This window comes from Orycteropus afer, unplaced genomic scaffold (assembly GCF_000298275.1).
Source record: "Orycteropus afer afer isolate SDZICR_OR568_19922 unplaced genomic scaffold, OryAfe1.0 scaffold00043, whole genome shotgun sequence".
In the NCBI taxonomy this organism is placed as follows: domain Eukaryota; kingdom Metazoa; phylum Chordata; class Mammalia; order Tubulidentata; family Orycteropodidae; genus Orycteropus; species Orycteropus afer.
Window position 1 is genome coordinate 7,658,955 of NW_006921630.1, and position 18,159 is coordinate 7,677,113.

The 18,159-nt window shown below is 38.5% G+C and overlaps 1 protein-coding gene across 1 annotated transcript in view; it reads left to right on the forward strand.

Moving 5' to 3' along the window:
- XPR1 (xenotropic and polytropic retrovirus receptor 1) overlaps window positions 1-18,159 on the forward strand; it is a 324,974-nt gene that overhangs the window by 249,933 nt on the left and 56,882 nt on the right. Inside the window, exons 8-9 of the mRNA XM_007937640.2 lie at window positions 1,389-1,582; window positions 1,796-1,975. Coding sequence (XP_007935831.1) covers window positions 1,389-1,582; window positions 1,796-1,975 — 374 coding nt within the window. The remainder of the gene's footprint in view (window positions 1-1,388; window positions 1,583-1,795; window positions 1,976-18,159) is intronic.

Here is an 18,159-nt window from a genome sequence, read left to right on the forward strand (position 1 = left end):
GGGGTCGCTATGAGTCGGGGCCGACTCGACGGCAAACAACAACAACAACAACATTGCCTTTAGATATCCTTCAAGCCTGGACTTGAACTCACCCTCATGGCTTACCTTTCAGCCAAACGATAGGCCTGTAAGATGAACAGTAATAGCAGAGAAGTATGCCCTCATTAGAGCAATCAACCATATGGGATCAAAAGGGCAGCATTTTCCAGAGATAATGGCCAGAAGACAGGGAGGGATAGGAAACAACAAATGGAAATGGTAAACACAGAGAGGAGTAGAAGAGTGTTGTTGCATTGTGAGAATTACAGTCAGTGTCACGAAACAGAGTGTGTGTGAGCTGTTGGATGAAAAACGAATTTGCCCTGTAAACTATCACCCAAATCACAACTGAAAAAAAATAATTAAAAATGTAAGCAGAATTTGAGTTGGTAGAGAGGAAAAGCAAGGCCATTTTAGCATAGTTAACAGCATAAGCCGATGTGAAAAAGTAAACTTGTTAAAAGGATAATCAGATTCATCTGGTGCTGAATATTAATATTTAAGTGCACTGTGAGAGAATGTTGAGGAGAGTGAGTTGGATATCAGATCGTGAAGAAGTTGAATGCCAGGCTGTGTGTTTGAATGTTATAATGATTAATGAGTTGTAGAATAAATAATGATAGTGAATGTTTATATGGGCAGTAGAATGTAGTGTTTAAGATTATAGACTGGGAAACAAAACTGTTTGGTTTCAATTCCTGATTCTGCTATATGCTAGCTATATAACCTTGAGCAGATTACTTAGGCTGTCTGTGCTTTAGATTGCTCGTCAATCAAGTGGGATAAATTTTTAACTCACAGAGCCATTGTAAGGATTAAATGAATTAATGTATATAAAAATATTAGAACAATGCTTAACCATTAATAAGACTTGAATATGACATATTAATATTATAAATATTAACTATTTTCAATTTTATGACATTTAAATGATGCCAGATTGCTTTCATGTGTACTGTTTCTTTTAATTTTCACAACTCTGAGGTAGGTGATACCTCAGATGCTTAATGATGGAAAACTCTAAGCCATAGAAGTTGTGTCCACAGCTGACAGAACTAATCTTACAATTCTAAGTCATTTTATCATGACTCTGTGATCTAAGAAACTAATGGAATAATAGAATGACTTGGAAAAAGTCAAGTTTTATGGAAATTATTCTAATGGAATTCTGCAGAGTGAAATGAAGAAGGGAAAGAACCTGAAGTCAGGGTCATGGCTCTTCAGATAATCTTAATTTAGATTTTATTTACGAAAAATTACCCTTCCAGAGTTACATCATTGAGAATGAAAAGGTAAAAGAGACATTATGATGAATTTTATAACTAACCATTAAATTAATATTCTTTCAGCTGTATTTAAACTTGAAACAACAGATAGAAGTGTGTGGCCACTGATAAGAATCTATCGGGGTAGCTTTCTTCTGATTGAATTTCTTTTTCTACTGGGCATCAACACGTATGGTTGGCGACAAGCTGGAGTAAATCATGTGCTCATCTTTGAACTTAATCCAAGAAGCAATTTGTCCCATCAGCATCTCTTTGAGGTAATAAAAGCAAGACATAAAATTATATGAACATAGTTTACATTAGGCATAAACCTGGTTTCATGGGTTTTGGAATCCATTTTCTACTTGAAAAGGATTATTGGCTTAATAACTAAATGTTTTTCTTACCTTTGTTTTATTAAAAATATTTCTGAGTAATGCTAAAAGTAAAAATAACAATTTTCTTTTTGTCTCCCCCCCACCCCTTGCCAGATTGCTGGATTCCTTGGAATACTTTGGTGCCTGAGCCTTCTGGCATGCTTCTTTGCTCCAATTAGTGTCATCCCCACATATGTATATCCACTTGTCCTATACGGATTTATGATTTTCTTTCTTATCAACCCCACCAAAACTTTCTATTATAAATCCCGGTTTTGGCTGCTTAAACTGCTGGTAAGTTCAGAAACTTGTATACCATTTTTAGAGTAATATATTGGCTGTTACCTTCCTCTGTGATGAAGCCAAAGCTGCTGGGTTGCACAACATCAAAAGGTACCATTCACATGGTAGTCTCTATATTATGTGAATGGTGCCACAGCTCCAGAGGCAAAGAATACAGTATGACTGGTACTTCTTACTTTGCGGTGACCTGAGGCCCTGAAAAAGCATCCATGCATTTAAAAGGAAGAAGCCTCTTAAAATGGAGTATAAAATGATCAGATGTTGAAATAATTTTGCAAATTATAATCATTTATTCCTTATTACTTCATTGTACAGATTTAACCACCTACAAGCATATGTAGAACTTTTTCAGTTTTCTTTTCTTAAAAACACAGTAAAACTATGTTAATTTCCTGTTAAATTTCTGTGAGTAGTTGTCTTAGTTATCTAGAATTATTATAACAGAAATACTAGAAGTGGATGACTTTAACAAACAGAAATTTATTCTCTCACATTTTAGGAGACTAGAAGTCCAAATTCGGTCTCCAACTCTAGGGGAAGGTTTTCTCTCTTTACTGGCTCTGGGGGAAAGTCCTTGTCTTCTTTTAGCATCTGTGAAAGTGTCCTGGGAAATCTCCATGTGTCTTGCTGTCAAGCTTCCCCTGGGTCTAGGAGGTTCTCAGCACAGAGACCCTGAGGCCAAAGGATGCCCCCTAGTTCTTTATTCATGGTGGTACTGAGGTTCCTCCTTCTCTCCTCATTTCTCTCTCATTTTATCTCTTGTAAGATTAAAGGTTATCAAGGCTACATGCCAGGGAAACTCCCCTTCCCATCAGATGAGGGCTGTGCATCCTTCCATAATCCCCTTACAGCTGATTGGCTAATCACATATAGAGATATTTTCATTATATAACCACCCAGCCAGGTTGATGCGTACTTTATTGGAAGACAGTACAATCCATGATAGTAGTCAACCAAACTTTAAAAAAAAATATTGTGATTCAGGTAAAAGTTTACATAGCATAGCAAATTGGTTTTTTGTTGCTTACCATTTCCATTCATACTTCTTTCCTGTCCCTTCCTGGCTTCTGAACTTTCACACCTCTCTGATAACTGATCATGGATATGGAGTTGTGTGCAGTTGTGGACAAGCAGAGCTGGTTATCTGGTTCCTTCTCCAATCAGAACATTGCTTGCAGTGATTCAAAATGGCTGCATTATGCCAACTGGTTATTCACCATTCCGTATGCTTCCTTTTTCACTGTTTTCATTCAGTCTCTTCCTCTCATTGGTATTTGATCTACTTCTTTATCGTTTTCTTTTAATCCCTGGATTCCAAGATTGTCATCCATATCCATTTCACTTAGTTTCTTGTCTCTTTGTTACAGAAGATCTGGTTACTGTATCTGCCTACTCCACCATCTTTGATGTTCCTTCTCAACCAAACATTTTTGTTATATGAAATATTAGTTATTTAAAAGCAGTAAGACTATTTTGTCAGATCACTAACATTACTTTGGGAAACTGATTTTGATTCTCTTATAATTAGAAATTCCTTTTCTTCTTCTCCTACTTTTAATGAGCATGAGGATATAGAATTTCCTGCAAAAATGGTAGCTATATTTTTTGTCATAGTAAAAAATAGTACTGGGAGGGGACTTCTGCTTACTCTTAAATAAGTTTTAAATTGTTTCCTAGTGATCAATTACAGTGTACAGTAGAGTGAAGATTAGTGATGATATTGACCAATTTATACACCAGATCCACCACTTGTTTGTCAGTTTGTCATACTGTCGGGGCTTGCATGTTGCTGAAAGCTATTCCACTGATATTTCAAACACCAGCAGAGTAACCCATGGTGGACAGGTAACAGCAGAGCTTACCGATTATGACATTAGGAAGAAGCACAGAACTATTCACTTCTGGAAAATTGGGCCCTGAAAACCTTATGAATAGCAATGTCTGATATAGTGCCTGAAGATGAGCCTGTCAGGTTGGAAGGCATTCGAAATACGACTGAGGAAGAGCTGCTCTTCAAAGTACAGTTGACTTTAATGGCGTGGATGAAATAAAGCTTTCAGAACCTTCATTTTCTAATGAGACATGACTCAAAATGGGAAGAAACAGCTGGAGACATTCATTAATAATTAGAATGTGGAGTGTATGAAGTGTGAATCTAGGAACAATGGAAGTTGTCAAAAATGAAAGGGAACACATAAAGATCAATATCCTAGGCATTAGTGAGCTGAAATGGACTGATATTTGCCTTTTTGAATCAGACAATCATGGTGTCCTATGCTGAGAATGAAAAATTGAAGAGGAATTGTGTCACATTCATCATCAAATAGAAAACATAATCAAGATCTGTCCTAAAGTACAATGCTGTTAGTGTTAGGATAATACCATACACATACAAGGAAGACCAGTTAATCAGACTGTTACTCAAATTTATGCACCAACCACTAAAGCCAAAGATGAAGAAATTGAAGATTTTTACCAACTTCAGCAGTCTGAAATTGATCAAACATGCAATCAAGATGGATTGATAATTACTGGTGATTGTAATATGAAAGTTGGAAATAATGAGTAGTTGGAAGATATGACCTTGATGATAAAAATGACATCAGAGATCATGTGATAGAATTTTGCAAGACCAATGACAATATCATTAATATTATCCTCAAGTAAAATTTTGCTGAAAATGGTTGCAGCAGTACATAGACAGGAAATTGCCAGAAATTCAAGCTGGATTCAGAAGATGACATGTAACAAGGAATATCATTTCTGTTGTCAGAGGGCTGAAAGCAGGGAGTACCAGAAAGATGTTTACCTGTGTTTATTGACAATGCAGAGGCATTCAACTGTGTGGATCATAAAAAATTACGGATAACATTGCAAAGAATGGGAATTCCAGAACACTTAATTGTGCTCATGAGAAACCTACATAGACCAAGAAGCAGTATTTCAAACATAACAAGGGAATACTGTGAGGTTTTAAATAAGGAAAGGTGTGTGTCAGGATTGTATCTTTTGACCATTTATATTCAGCTGTGGGCTGGGCATATAATCTAATAAGTTGGACTATGTGAAGAAGAACATGACATCAATATTGGATAAAGACAACTTTCTTGCTAAAAGTGAAGATGGCTTGAAGCACATACTGATAAAGTTCAAAGACTATAGTCTTCAGTATGGATTACACCTTGTTTTGGTTATCTATTGCTGCTCTAACAGAAGATACCTCAAATGGGATGGCTTTAACAAACAGAAGTTTATTCTCTTACAGTTTAGGAGGCTAGAAGTCCGAATTCAAAGTGCCAGGCTTTAGGGACTGGGTGAAAGCCCCTTGACCTTGAGCTTCAGCTCTTCCTCTTGCTCCTGGCCCACTGAAGCTAGAGGCTTTTCACTCAGGCAACTGCTGGCTCCTGAAGCTGACAAGCCCAAGGGCGACAAATGAAAAGGCACAGTCCCAATGTTGTTGTTGTTGTTGTTGTTATGTGCCGTCGAGTCAAACCCGACTCATAGCGACCCCTCCTTGGGTTTCCGAGGCAGTATCACTACGGAAGTAGGATTGTCCAACCTTCCTTCCGAGGAGTGGCTGGTGGGTTTGAACCGCCAGCCGTCTGGTTAGCAGGCAAGTGTCTTAGCCACTATGCTACCAATATCACCAAACAATACAGCAGGCCAACAATTCAAGTCCAGAAAAAGCCCCAAGATCAGCAGGGCATGGCAGGCTGCTGAACAGTGACTTGGCTACATGCAGGATTCAAGCATGCCACAAAGGTAGAGACCGTGCCCAAAGCTGCTGCTTATAAACGGGAAGCAGACCACATCCCTAAAGCAGCCACTCAGCTGCTCCAGTAGATTTCCACCATGAAGTTAATTACCAGTCTTACCATGGGGAATAACTACATCCAGCTGCCCAGCCACTCAACCAAGCCCAGCCAAGTTGACACACAAACTTAACTACCACACACCACAACATAAAGAAAACTAAAATCCTCACAACTGGAGCAATAAACAGTATCATGATAAACAGAGAAAAAGTTGAAGTTGTCAAGGATTTCATTTTGCTTGGATCCACAATCAATACCCATGGAAGCAACAATCAAGAAATCATGTGATGCATTGCATTGGGCAGATCTGCTGCAAAAGAATATTAAAATGTTTAAAATGTTACTTTAAAATGTTAAAGTAAACACTTTAAATGTTATAGAGTAGGAGTTCCAGTTAAGATGGTGGAATAGGCAGAGAGACTGCACAGACCCTCTTCAACAAAGAAAAAGGGAACCAATTAACACAGATACAGAGGATAATCCTGGACCCCTGAGCTTTGAAGGGAAGGATATGGAAGGGGACTAAACTCAAACTAGTAGAAAAATTTGCATGAAAATACCAAAAAAGGAGACATACAGAGCTGCGGTCTGGCAGTGATCCTGACAGCACAGACAGCTTGGATATCGCTGAGTGGTGGTAGGACCTAAGAATTAACCTAAAATTCAGCCCTGTTAGCCAGGGACTGCACAGAGGACTGCTCTGGTGCCTGGGGAATAAAAAGGGAAGCAGCAAAGAAAAAGACGGGCTGAGCTATGGACTTTTGTCTGTCTGGAGGGTGCAGCCGTTTTGAAAGGGGCTTGATCGTTTTGGATATTTAAAGCGACAGTGTTCTTCCCAGTTCTAGGAATTTAAGAACAGGCTCCACTTACTGGGAACCACAAAGACATCCCAAACGCACGGACTACTAGAAAGGTGCGATATTCCCCTTGTTACTCTTATACCCCACACCCTCTTGGTGAACGGAGGTGCAGAATCCCTCACTCCCACCCACCTTCTAGGTTGGCAGGAATTCCACCCAGTCTGTGTGCTCCCATGGAGCATGGGCGCCCTGCCTTGGCCTGTCAGATTTTTTTTTTAATTTCTTTTTTCTTTTTTTTTAGTTTGTTTATTTTTGTCTGTTTTAAAACTACTATTATTATTTTACTTTTGTCCTTTTTATTGTCATTCTTTATTCTTCCCTTCCCAAGTTCTACTTTTCAGCTGTTTTTCTTTTCCCTGTTCCTGGTTCCAATTTTTTTTTTTTTTTTTTCTTTATTGTGGGTAACCCTGTTCCTTGTTTGCCTTTTTGTATTTTTCCTATTTTTTTAAATTCATTATTCTCTCTTTACTTTTTTCTCTTATTGCCCTCTCCCCAGATATTGCAGTGTTTTTTGTTTTGTTTTATTTTTGTTTTTTTCCCTTTTCTCTTTTTTGGTTACTGTTCCTGTGTGATTACACAATGTGTTTTTTGTCCATTTGCTTTTACTTTTTTGATGGTTATTCAGTTGTCATTTTTTTCTAACTGAATGGGAGACAGCAAAAGTCCCCATGTGACATAACTACACTCACACCTCCTGCAGCTTCACTTACTGAGTGAGAGCCACCACTCCCTTCTCCACCAATGGTCAACGATAAACAACAACAAAGAAAAGCCTGACTCACCCTTAGCTGCTCTTCATAAACAGTTAACAGAGATCTAAATACAACAACGTCACAATGTCTCGGAGACAAGAGACCATCACAGTCCACACAAAGAAGCAAGACAAAGTGGTAGAAACAAGGGAGCAGGATAGAGACCCACAACACATCCCTGAGGAAGAAACAGCATTGGAACTCCCTGATAAGGAATTCAAAAGAATTATATGTAGGTATCTTCAAAGGATTGAGAGACAGATCAAGGAAAACAAATCCTAGAAGAATTTTGGAAGAAAATACGAGAATAAAATGACAAAATAAATGAAAAATTAGAAATGATTCAAAATCAACAGATAGAAATCCAGAAGACTAATACTAAATTGTCAAAAATAGTTAACACATTGAAAGGGCAAAGGAGTAGAATTGATGAAATGGAAGACAGAATTAATGAGATTGAAGAAAAATACCTGAATACTTCTCTGCAAAGAGATCGATCAGAAAAAAAGATCAAAACAGAATGAAGAAAGCCTGAGGAGCATGTGGGATACCATCAAAAGGAATAATTTACATGTCATTGGAGTTCCAGAGCAGGAAGAAAAAAAGAAAGCCACTGAGAAAATAGTCCAAGATTTGTTGGAAGAGAACATACCTGATATGATGAAAGATGAGAATATATCCATTCAGGAAGTCCAACAAACCCCAAAACAGGTTAGACCCCAGCAGAAAATCACCAAGGCATATCATCATCAAACTCATCAAAACCAAAGACAAAGACAGAATCCTGAAAGTAGCATGGGAAAAACAAAAGGTTACTTACAAAGGACAACCAGTAAGAATAAGCTCTGAATTCTCAGCAGAAACCATGCAAGTGAGAAAGTAATGGGATGGTATATAAAAAAACCCTGAAATAGAAAATTTTTCAACCAAGAATTACATACCTGCCAAAATTGTCCCTCAAATATGATGGATTTCCAGGTAAGCAGAAACTAAGGGAATTTGTTAAAACCAGACCAACCTTACAAGAGATACTAAAGGGAGTCCTTTGAACAGAGAACCAAAAATAGCAAATAACAACCGACCATTAGTACACAGGATGGCATAACTCAGAAACCACAGTTATGGACATATCCAAAGTAAAATAAGCTTACATTATTGTAAACAGGGAACCAGAGACACCAACTGGCAAGTGAGGACAACTACAAACCAAAAGAGGGAAAATACTGTATAGTTAAAGAACTTCTAAATGATGAGGAAATCAAGAGAGTTGCAAGATAGAACGGAGTGTTCTAATCTTGGGGAGAAAATTATGAATCACAGGGTAACCTCAAAGAAAAAATGATAAACCTTCACATCACAATAAAAAAGAGGACAAGCACAAATATTCAGCAAATACCAAAACAACAGCAACAAAGGAAATGATAACACGATTCGTAAACATAATGAGATCAGCACAGAAAATAATATGGAACAAAGAAACCAGGAACACCATAAAAACAACACATAACAAAATGACAGCAACCAATTCATACTTGTCAATAATTACACTGAATGTTAATGGATTGAATGCACCACTCAAGAGACGGAGAGTTGCAGATTGGATAAGAAAACAAAAGCCATCATTAGGCTTTCTACAAGAGACACACCTTGAAATAAAGACAAAAATAGACTAAAAATCAAAGGTTGGAAAAAGATAAATGGCAACTCTAAAAGAGTAGAAGTGGCAATATTAATTTCTAATCAAATTGACGTTAAGACAAAAATCAACATATGAGACAAGGAAGGACATTGTATAATGATTAAAAGAACTATTGTACAGGAAGATATAACCATAATAATTATCTATGGACCCAATGAAAGCACCCCAAAATACATAAATCAGACTTTAAATAAGTTGAAAAGGCAAATAGATGACCCCACAGTCATAGTAGGAGAATTTAATATACCACTTTCAATGAAAAATAGAACAACTGGAAAGAAACTCAACAAAGAGGCAGAAGAGGTAAACAATACAGTCCACCAACTTGACCTTACAGACACCTACAGAGCAGTTCACCCAACAACAGCACAATATATATTCTTTTCCAGTGCACATGGAACATTTTCCATGATAGACCATATGTTAGGCCTAAAGCAGGACTTCATAAATTTAAAAACACTGAAATACTGCAAAGCATCTTCTCAGATCACAGTGCTATCAAATTAGAAATCAACAGTAGGAAGATCAACAGGAAAAGAGTAAACACCTGGAAACTGAACAACACCCACCTTAAGAAAGACTGGGTAAGAGAAGAAATAAAAATTTAAATTCAAACATTCCTTGAATCAAATGAGAGTGATAACAGAGCGTACCAAAATCTTTGAGACACAGCAAAAGCAGTGATCAGAGGCCAATTAATGGCAATAAATGCACACATCAAAAAAGAAGAATGAGCCAAAATCAACACTTTAAATCAACATCTCCAACAATTAGAAAAAACATAGCAAGAACAGCCTACAGTCACCAGAAGAAATGAAATAATTAAGATTGGAGAAGAAATCAATGAAATAGAAAATAGAAAGACAATAAAAAAAATCAACAAGATGAGAAGTTGGTTTTTTGAAAAGATCAATAAAATTGACAAACTACCTTTCCCCAAACTTTTTCAATCTATATGCTGAGCAAATAATCCAAGAAGCTAGACTGTATGAAGAAAAACATGACATCAGGATTGGAGGAAGAATCATTAACAACCTGAGATACGTAGACGATACAACTTTGCTTGCTGAAAGTGAGGATGACTTGAGGCACTTACTGATGAAGGTTAAAGAATACAGTCTGCAGTATGGATTAGGTCTCAATATAAATAAAACTCCTCACAACTGGACCAATGAGCAGCATCACAATAAATGGAGAGAAGATTGAGGTTTGTCAGAGAATTCACGTTGCTTGGTTCTACAATCGATGCCAATGAAAGTAGCAGTCAGGACATTAGACAACATGTAGCATTGGGAAGGTCAACCCTGAAGGAATTGTTTCAAGTGCTGAGAAGCAAGGATGTCTCCTTGAGGACTAAGGTGTGCTTGACACAAGCCATGATATTTCCAATTGCCTCGTATGCATGTGCGAGCTGGACAGTGAATAAGAAAGACTGAAGAGTTGATGCTTTTGAGTAGTGGTGCTGGCAAAGAAAGCTGAAAGTACCATGACTGCTGAAAGAATGAACAAATTTGTCTTTGAAGAAGTACGACCAGAGTGCTACTTAGAAATGAGGACTGTAAAATGGTCCAACCACTGTGGAAAGCAGTATGACGATTCCTTAAAAAGTTGGAAATAGAAATACTATTTGGTCCAACCATTCCATTACTATGTATATATCCTAAAGAAGTGAGAGCCATGACAAGAACAGACATGTACACCCATGTTTATCACAGCACTATTTACAATAGCAAAAGATGGAAACAACGTAGGTATCTATCAACTGAGGAATGGATTACCACAGTGTGGTACATACACACAATGGAATACTAGGCAATGCTAAAGAATAATGTAGAATCTGCAAACCACCGCATAATGTGGGTGAATTTGGAGGACATTGTGCTAAGTGAAATAATTAATCACAGAAGGACAAATATTGTATTAGTCCGTTATTGTAAAAGTCAAGGAATGATTTATCTATGGAAGGAAATTTTCTTTGTTGGTTACCAAGGATGGGAGGGGAGGGGAGAGGAGGGAACAATGTTAGATAGGTAGAGATATGTATTGATTTTGGTGAGGAGAAGGGCAATGTACCAAATGTGAGTGATCAATGTGGTAGCATTGAGGAAGAGACATAGAGAGGTACATGAGAGATGCAGACAACAAAGATGAACCCTTTTGCACATATAGTATTGCATTGAGAGTGAAGGCAAACATGGATATACAGGTGGATAGATGGGTGGACATGCTGAACTATTAGGTATGTCTGTGCAGCAGAACATGTATAGGGTTGGCAGACAATGGTTCTACAAGTGTATTTGTATATTCTGTTAGAATTCCCAGGAGTATAGTAGAGCTGACAAGGGACAAGGTTGTAGTCACTTCTTGGTCACAGCCAGCTACCCAGAGGGACCAAGTAGTTGAACCTGCCAGCTCGGGACCATAGTCTCAGGGGACATCAAGCTCAATTGGCGTAACATACTACACAAAACATTGTTCCACCTTCTATTGGTGAGTAGTGACTGGGATCTTCAAAGCTTGCAAGCAACCATCTAGATGCAACGATGGGTCTCTCTTCATCCAGAGCAAAGAAGAATTTAGACAACCAAAGATTCATGGAAACAATTAGTCTTCATGACCGGTACACAATGTGATCCTCAGCCTATACCAATATGAGACCAGAAGAACTAGATGGTACCCGGCTGCCACTATCAGCCACTCAGAGGGGAGTCCATGGAGGAGATCCTGGATTGTGAGGGAGAGCAATGTGGAACAAAACTCAAAATCATTTGGGAAAAAAAAAGGGGGACCAGATTTGCTGGTCTGATAGAGCCTGGTGGAACCACTAAGATTATGGTCCCTAGCTGCCCTTCTGGTCTGGAATTGAACCCACATGTGTGGCTTCCAGCCATACAAAAGACTGGCATATGAGTTGAACATGTATCTGAGGTAGATACACTCCTTGGAGAGAACAATCATGGGAGAAGGAGGGGCTGTTTATGCACAGGGAAACAGCTCAGTGGGCAGGAGTACATGGAGGGATAGACACAGGGAAGAGGTAACTATCGGGAGGAAGTGGGAGGGGAGCTGTTATATTGTGGTAAATTGTGGTCAGTGTCATGAGACAAAGTGTATGTGAACTGCTGTGTGGAAAGTGAATTTGCTCTGTCACCTTTCACCCAAATCACAATTAAAAAAAAAAAAAAATCTAAGAAAAAAAATGTTAAAGAGTAAATATGTCACTTTGAAGACCAAGCTGCATCTAACCCAAGCCATGATATTTTTATTCGCCTTATATGTATGCGAAAGCCAGACAATGAATAATGAAGACCACAAAAGAATTAAGACATTTGGCAAAGAATATCAAATAAACCACAGACTGCCAGAAGAGGAAACAAATCTGTCCTGAATTCTCCTTAGAAGCGAGGATGGCAAGCTTTCATGTCTCATACTTTGGAGAAAGATATACTTCATAAAGTGGATAATTCTCCAGAAAAAGGAAAACCTTTAACGAGAGGGATTGACACAGTGGTTGCAGCAGTGGGCTCAAGCATAACAATGGTTGTGAGGATGGCATAGGACTGGGCAGCCTTTCGTTCTATTGTATCATGGGGTTTCTATAAGTTAGAACCAACTCGACAGCACCTAACAAAACAATGTACATTGAATTAAAAAACAAACCGGCTACTGTTGATCAGATTCTGACTCATGGCCACCTCACATGTCAGAGCTGAACTGTGCTCTGTAGGATTTTCAATGGTTGATTGTAGAAGTAGATTGCTAGACCTTTCTCCGGAGGTGCTTCTTGGTGGACTCAAACCTCCAACGTTTCAGTCAGCACCTAGTGCCTTAACCATTTGCACCACCCAAGGACTTCAGTCTCTACAAGCTTTCAAAATTCCCATAAGTATTTTTTACCACATTTTTACCATCTTGAAATTACTATTTTTTTCTTTTTGTTTGCCCCGTTGGGTTAGCTGTTTTTTGTGGGGTTTGTGTTTATTGTTGTTAGCGGTACACTCACTTTCCAAACCCAAACCTTGTCCCATCAAATCAGTTCCAATTCATAGTGATCCTATTGGGTTTCCAACCCAGTAAAACTTTACAGAAGTAGATTATCCCATCTAAATTTTTTAAAACTCAAAATTTAAAAATGACTTTTCTATTTTAAAAAAATACTGAGCATCTAGTAAATAAAATATACAAAGCAACATACATTCCATGCGGAATAAGTGTAGCAGTGAAGAAAAACCAGATGGCTGGCGGTTCAAACCCACCAGCCACTTCTCGGAAGGAAGATTGGGTAATCTACTTCTGTAGTGATACCACCTTGGAAACCCAAAGAGGGGTCGCTGTGAGTCCAACTCGACAGCACATAACAAAAATGACAATTAGCATTAATAAGGGAACTCTGGTAGCTCATTGCCTAAGGCATTTGGCTGCTAACCAGAAGGTTGGTGGTTCAAACCCACCAGCCGTGGAAGGAAACCTGAGCAATATATACTTCTTTAAAGATTTACTGCCTCAGAAACCCAATGGGGGTCGCTATGAGTCAAAATTTACTAGATGGCAGTGAGATGGGTTTCTTAGCATTAATTGTTACTTCTTATCTCTGGTGAATTTTTTACCTTCCTCGAGAATTTCTTTTACTAGTTAATCATCTCCATTTTCCCCTCTAATTTAATTTTTTTTAAATAATGAATCATTCCTTTCATATACCGACTGCTAGACCTAACTTTTGGGTTGAATTCTGAGCGTGGCATCTAAATGTAATTGAGTATCAGGATCAGTCATCAGCATACTATCATCTTTTTCAAAATGTTTTAAAATACATAGTTTGTCATCTCCAAGCTACTACATTTTAGAGGCATGTAGTTTTTTTTTGCAGGGAGGGTGGTAGGTTGGTTGTTTTTTAATTTGATAAATAGAAGAAATTTCTGAGCTTTCTGTCTTCAGATTTATACTAAAAAATAAATCATTGCCAGTTAATACAAGATTAGATTACCTTTTTCGTTTGAGATAATCTGTCACTTCATCACTAGATTTGTGGAGTTTGAAAACTGTTATTTGCATTAAAAATGCAATATTCTTTTGGTTATAATGAAATACCTTTAAAATTATAAGCACCTTTTGTTTCCTGCCTCAGTTAATGTGCATTCTCTGTAAAGTTATTTTTAAATGGGGGTGTGAAAGACTCAAAAAACTCAGTTGTTACTATGAACACCTCATTGCAATAATGGTATAGTATTGTTGTATATATTTAATGCTAAGTGAGCATTTTCCTACTGCATCCTTCTTTGTTTAAGTAGCAAACTGTGATTCATGCATGACAAGTACTCTTACTACCAGAATGACTCCCTATTGAGTAGATATTTATTTATGTATCTGCTGTGTGTTTATTAATAAATGAGGACTTATTGATGGACTAGATATTGGCATCTAGTAATAGATAAGGTATAACAGAATAATTGTAAAAATGGTGTTGAGGTTTTCTGATATTCTCTAACTTCACAAAGGAAGGAAAGAATCATCATCAGCATCAGCCCAAGGCTGATTCCTATGAGGTGTGAAGGTCATGCCTCCTCTCTCCAGCCTTTTTACCATTTCTGTCATCAGCCATACTTCCCACAGCACTCTCTACTTCTTTGCTGTGTTTGACGATTCATTGCAGTGGCCACAGAGAACTCACTAACCATACTCATGATTATAGTGTTTTTTTAGGGAAGTAACAGGTTACAATTCAGGATCAGGAACTCCAGTGGATACGTTTGGTCAGGACAGCTCCTTAGCCATGCCCACTGTCAGGGCCCTGTCCCTTGGGCCCTGGGCTCCTCAGATTGGCACCTGCCCTCTTTAGGCAAGTGTTGCACAGCTGTTTAGCTTCCCAATAAATGCCCAGAGGCACCCCACTCCACGAGGGAGCCTTCTACCCGAAGGCATTCTGCTCTCAATCTGTGGGTTGGCAAGCCCACTATAACTGCCTTCCTTGCTTCGTGTGCTGGGAAGTCTACTACACCATCTTACTCTGGTCTCCTGGCTCTGCTGCCACAGTTTCCTGCCTCTACCTCTCACTGTCTTACGCCATCTTCAGTGTTAAATGTCTGTCTTCTGGGTCTAGGAGGTTCTCAACACTAGGACCCCAGATCCAAAGGATATACTCCATTCCTAGCTCTACTTCTTGGTAGTGTTGAGGTCTTCCCCCCATCCCCCGCTCTGGGATTGCCTCTCTTTGAAACCTAATGGGATGGCAAAACTGACCAATGCCCTCATTAGGGTTGCATATACTTTATTTGCATGGTCTGACCCTTACAGGGATCCCATGTACCTTATTTGCATAATTAGCAGGATAGTCAATCACCTTGGGCTGCAAACACCTTATTTGTATAGTCCTACCCAGTCACTGTGGGAGCTCTGGTAGCATAGTGGCTAAAACACTTGACTGCTAACCAGAAGGCTGGCGGTTCAAACCCACCAGCCACTCCTCGGAAGGAAGGTTGGGCAATCCTACTTCCGTAGTGATACTGCCTCGGAAACCCAAGGAGGGGTCGCTATGAGTCGGGGCCGACTTGATGGCACATAACAACAACAACAACAACCCAGTCACTGTATGGAAATTACAAGACCATACATGGCTAAAAGGGCCATATTAAGTAATTCATTGCACCACAATAATAAAATATACTCTATCAGAAGTAGTGAAATACAGAAGAAACATTGTAGTCTGTTATTTTTGTATTAATAGTTATAAACAGAAAGAGTGTTACCATTTATAGATAATTCTGATATTAATGACCTTTGACTTATTTTTAGGAAGTCTAGTGGTACAGTGGTTGAAGCATTCGGCTGCTAACTAAAAGGTTGGCAATTTAGACCCACCAGCCACTCTGCAGAAGAAAGATGAGGCAGTCTGCTTCAGTAAAGATGTACAGCCTTTGAAACCCTATGGGGTAGTTCTAATCTGTCCTGTAGGGTTGCTATGAGTTGGAATCAACTTGATGGCAGTAGGTTTGGTTTTTTCATTTTTACTGACTTCTATTAAGTCTCATTAAGAAAACTTGTCCTTAAATTTATTTCTGGTGAATTAGCAAGAATGTTGGTTTATGTCCCAGTTGTTTCTCTGATATAGCTTTTGTAAAAACTTTTTTTTTTTTCTTATAATTTTTAGTGGTCGTTGGTCATTGTCATAGGCACTGGCCATCATTTCTATCCTGATTTAAATCTGAATCTATGGAATACATATGTGTTACCTATCTGTCCCCCTAACTTCTCCCCCAAGAAAAAAACTTAAAAACTTTTAATATAAGAAGCTGATTTATTATGATATGGCTATTATATGTCAAATTAGGAGCTCTGACAGCATAGTGCCTTAGGCACTTACTTGACTGCTAACCAGAAAGCTGGCGGTTCAAACCCACCAGCCACTCCTCGGAAGGAAGGTTGGGCAATCTACTTCTGTAGTGATACCACCTCGGAAACCCAAGGAGGGGTCGCTATAAGTCAGGTCTGAGTCGACGGCACATAACAACAACAACAGTTATATGTCAGATTAGTACAGGTTAATCACATCCATTAGGTATCATCTTCTCCCCAGATCTGTATTTGCCCTAAGTTAAAATCAAATGGAAACATAAAAGTACCTCAAATTTTCCAAGCAAAAATATTTAGCTTATTCTTTTACAGTACACTACTTAAAATTTTAAACTGTTGCCATGGTTATATAATTTGGAGATTGGTTTATGTCATCCTTTTCTTTCGTTAAAATATAAAATTATACACGAGTCTACTACAAAAATGGATGAGAGAGGTGTTTTCATTTAGTAATGCCTAACATTTACTGTGCCAGGTACTGTTCCGAGCATTTTACATGTATGAATATACTTAATCCTTTCAATAACTCTTAAGATTGGATCTACTGTTAATCTCCTTTTTACAGATGAGGAAACCTAAGTTCAGAGGAGTTAAATTACTTGACTGTGGTCACACAGCTAATAAGGGAGATGGGATATGAACCCAGTCTGGCCCCATAATGTATACTCATTTCTTTAAATAATTTATTTTGTTGTTGTTCAGAATATACACGAGAACTCATACCAGTTCAACAATTCCTACATGAACAATTCATTCACATTAATTACCTTCTTCATATTTGCAACCATTTTCACCCTCCTTTTTAAGCTTGTTCCTCCCCCATTTAATATAAAGTCATTGTCCTATAAGGTCTCTATTTAATCTTTTGAGTTGCTGTTTCCAGTTTGAACCCACATATATAGTTATTTAAAAAACACACATTTTTACAAGTGTATTTTTATGTTCTGTAAGAATTTTCAGGTATATAGTAGAGCTGACAAGGGACAAGGTTGTGGTCACTTCTTGGCCACAGCCAGCTACCCGGAGGGAGGGAGTAGTTGGACCTCTGGGCTTGGGACCATAGTCACAGGGAACATCAAGCTCAATTTATATAACATACTACACAAAAAACAATGTTCCACATCCTATTTTGGCGAGTAGCGACTGATATCTTAGAAGCTTGCAAGCAGCCATCTAGATGCAACAATTGGTCTCTCCTCATACAGAGCAAAGAAGAATGAAGAAAAACAAAGATGCATGGTAACAGTTAGTCCAAGGGACTGATACACCATGTAATCCTCAGCCTGTATGACTATGAGACCAGAAGAACTAGATGGTGCCCAGCTACCACTGTCAGCCACTCAGAGTGGGATCTATGTAGGAGATCCTTGACAGAGTGGGAGAACAATGTGGAACAGAACTCAAAATTACAAAAAACAGAAGGGATAGGTTTGCTGGTCTGATAGAGCCTGATGGAACCACTGAGACTATGCCCCTAGTTGTTCTTCAGGTCTGGAATTGAACCCCCTCCTGTGACTTCCACCCAAACAAAAGACAGGCATATGAGCTAAGCGTTTACATTAGGTAGATACACTCTGTTCTGGTTACCTAGTGTTGCTCTGACAAGAAATATACCACAAATGGGATGGCCTTAACAAACAGGAGTTCATTCTTACAATTTGGAGGCTTTAAGTCCAAGTTCAAAGTGCCAGGCTCTAGGGGC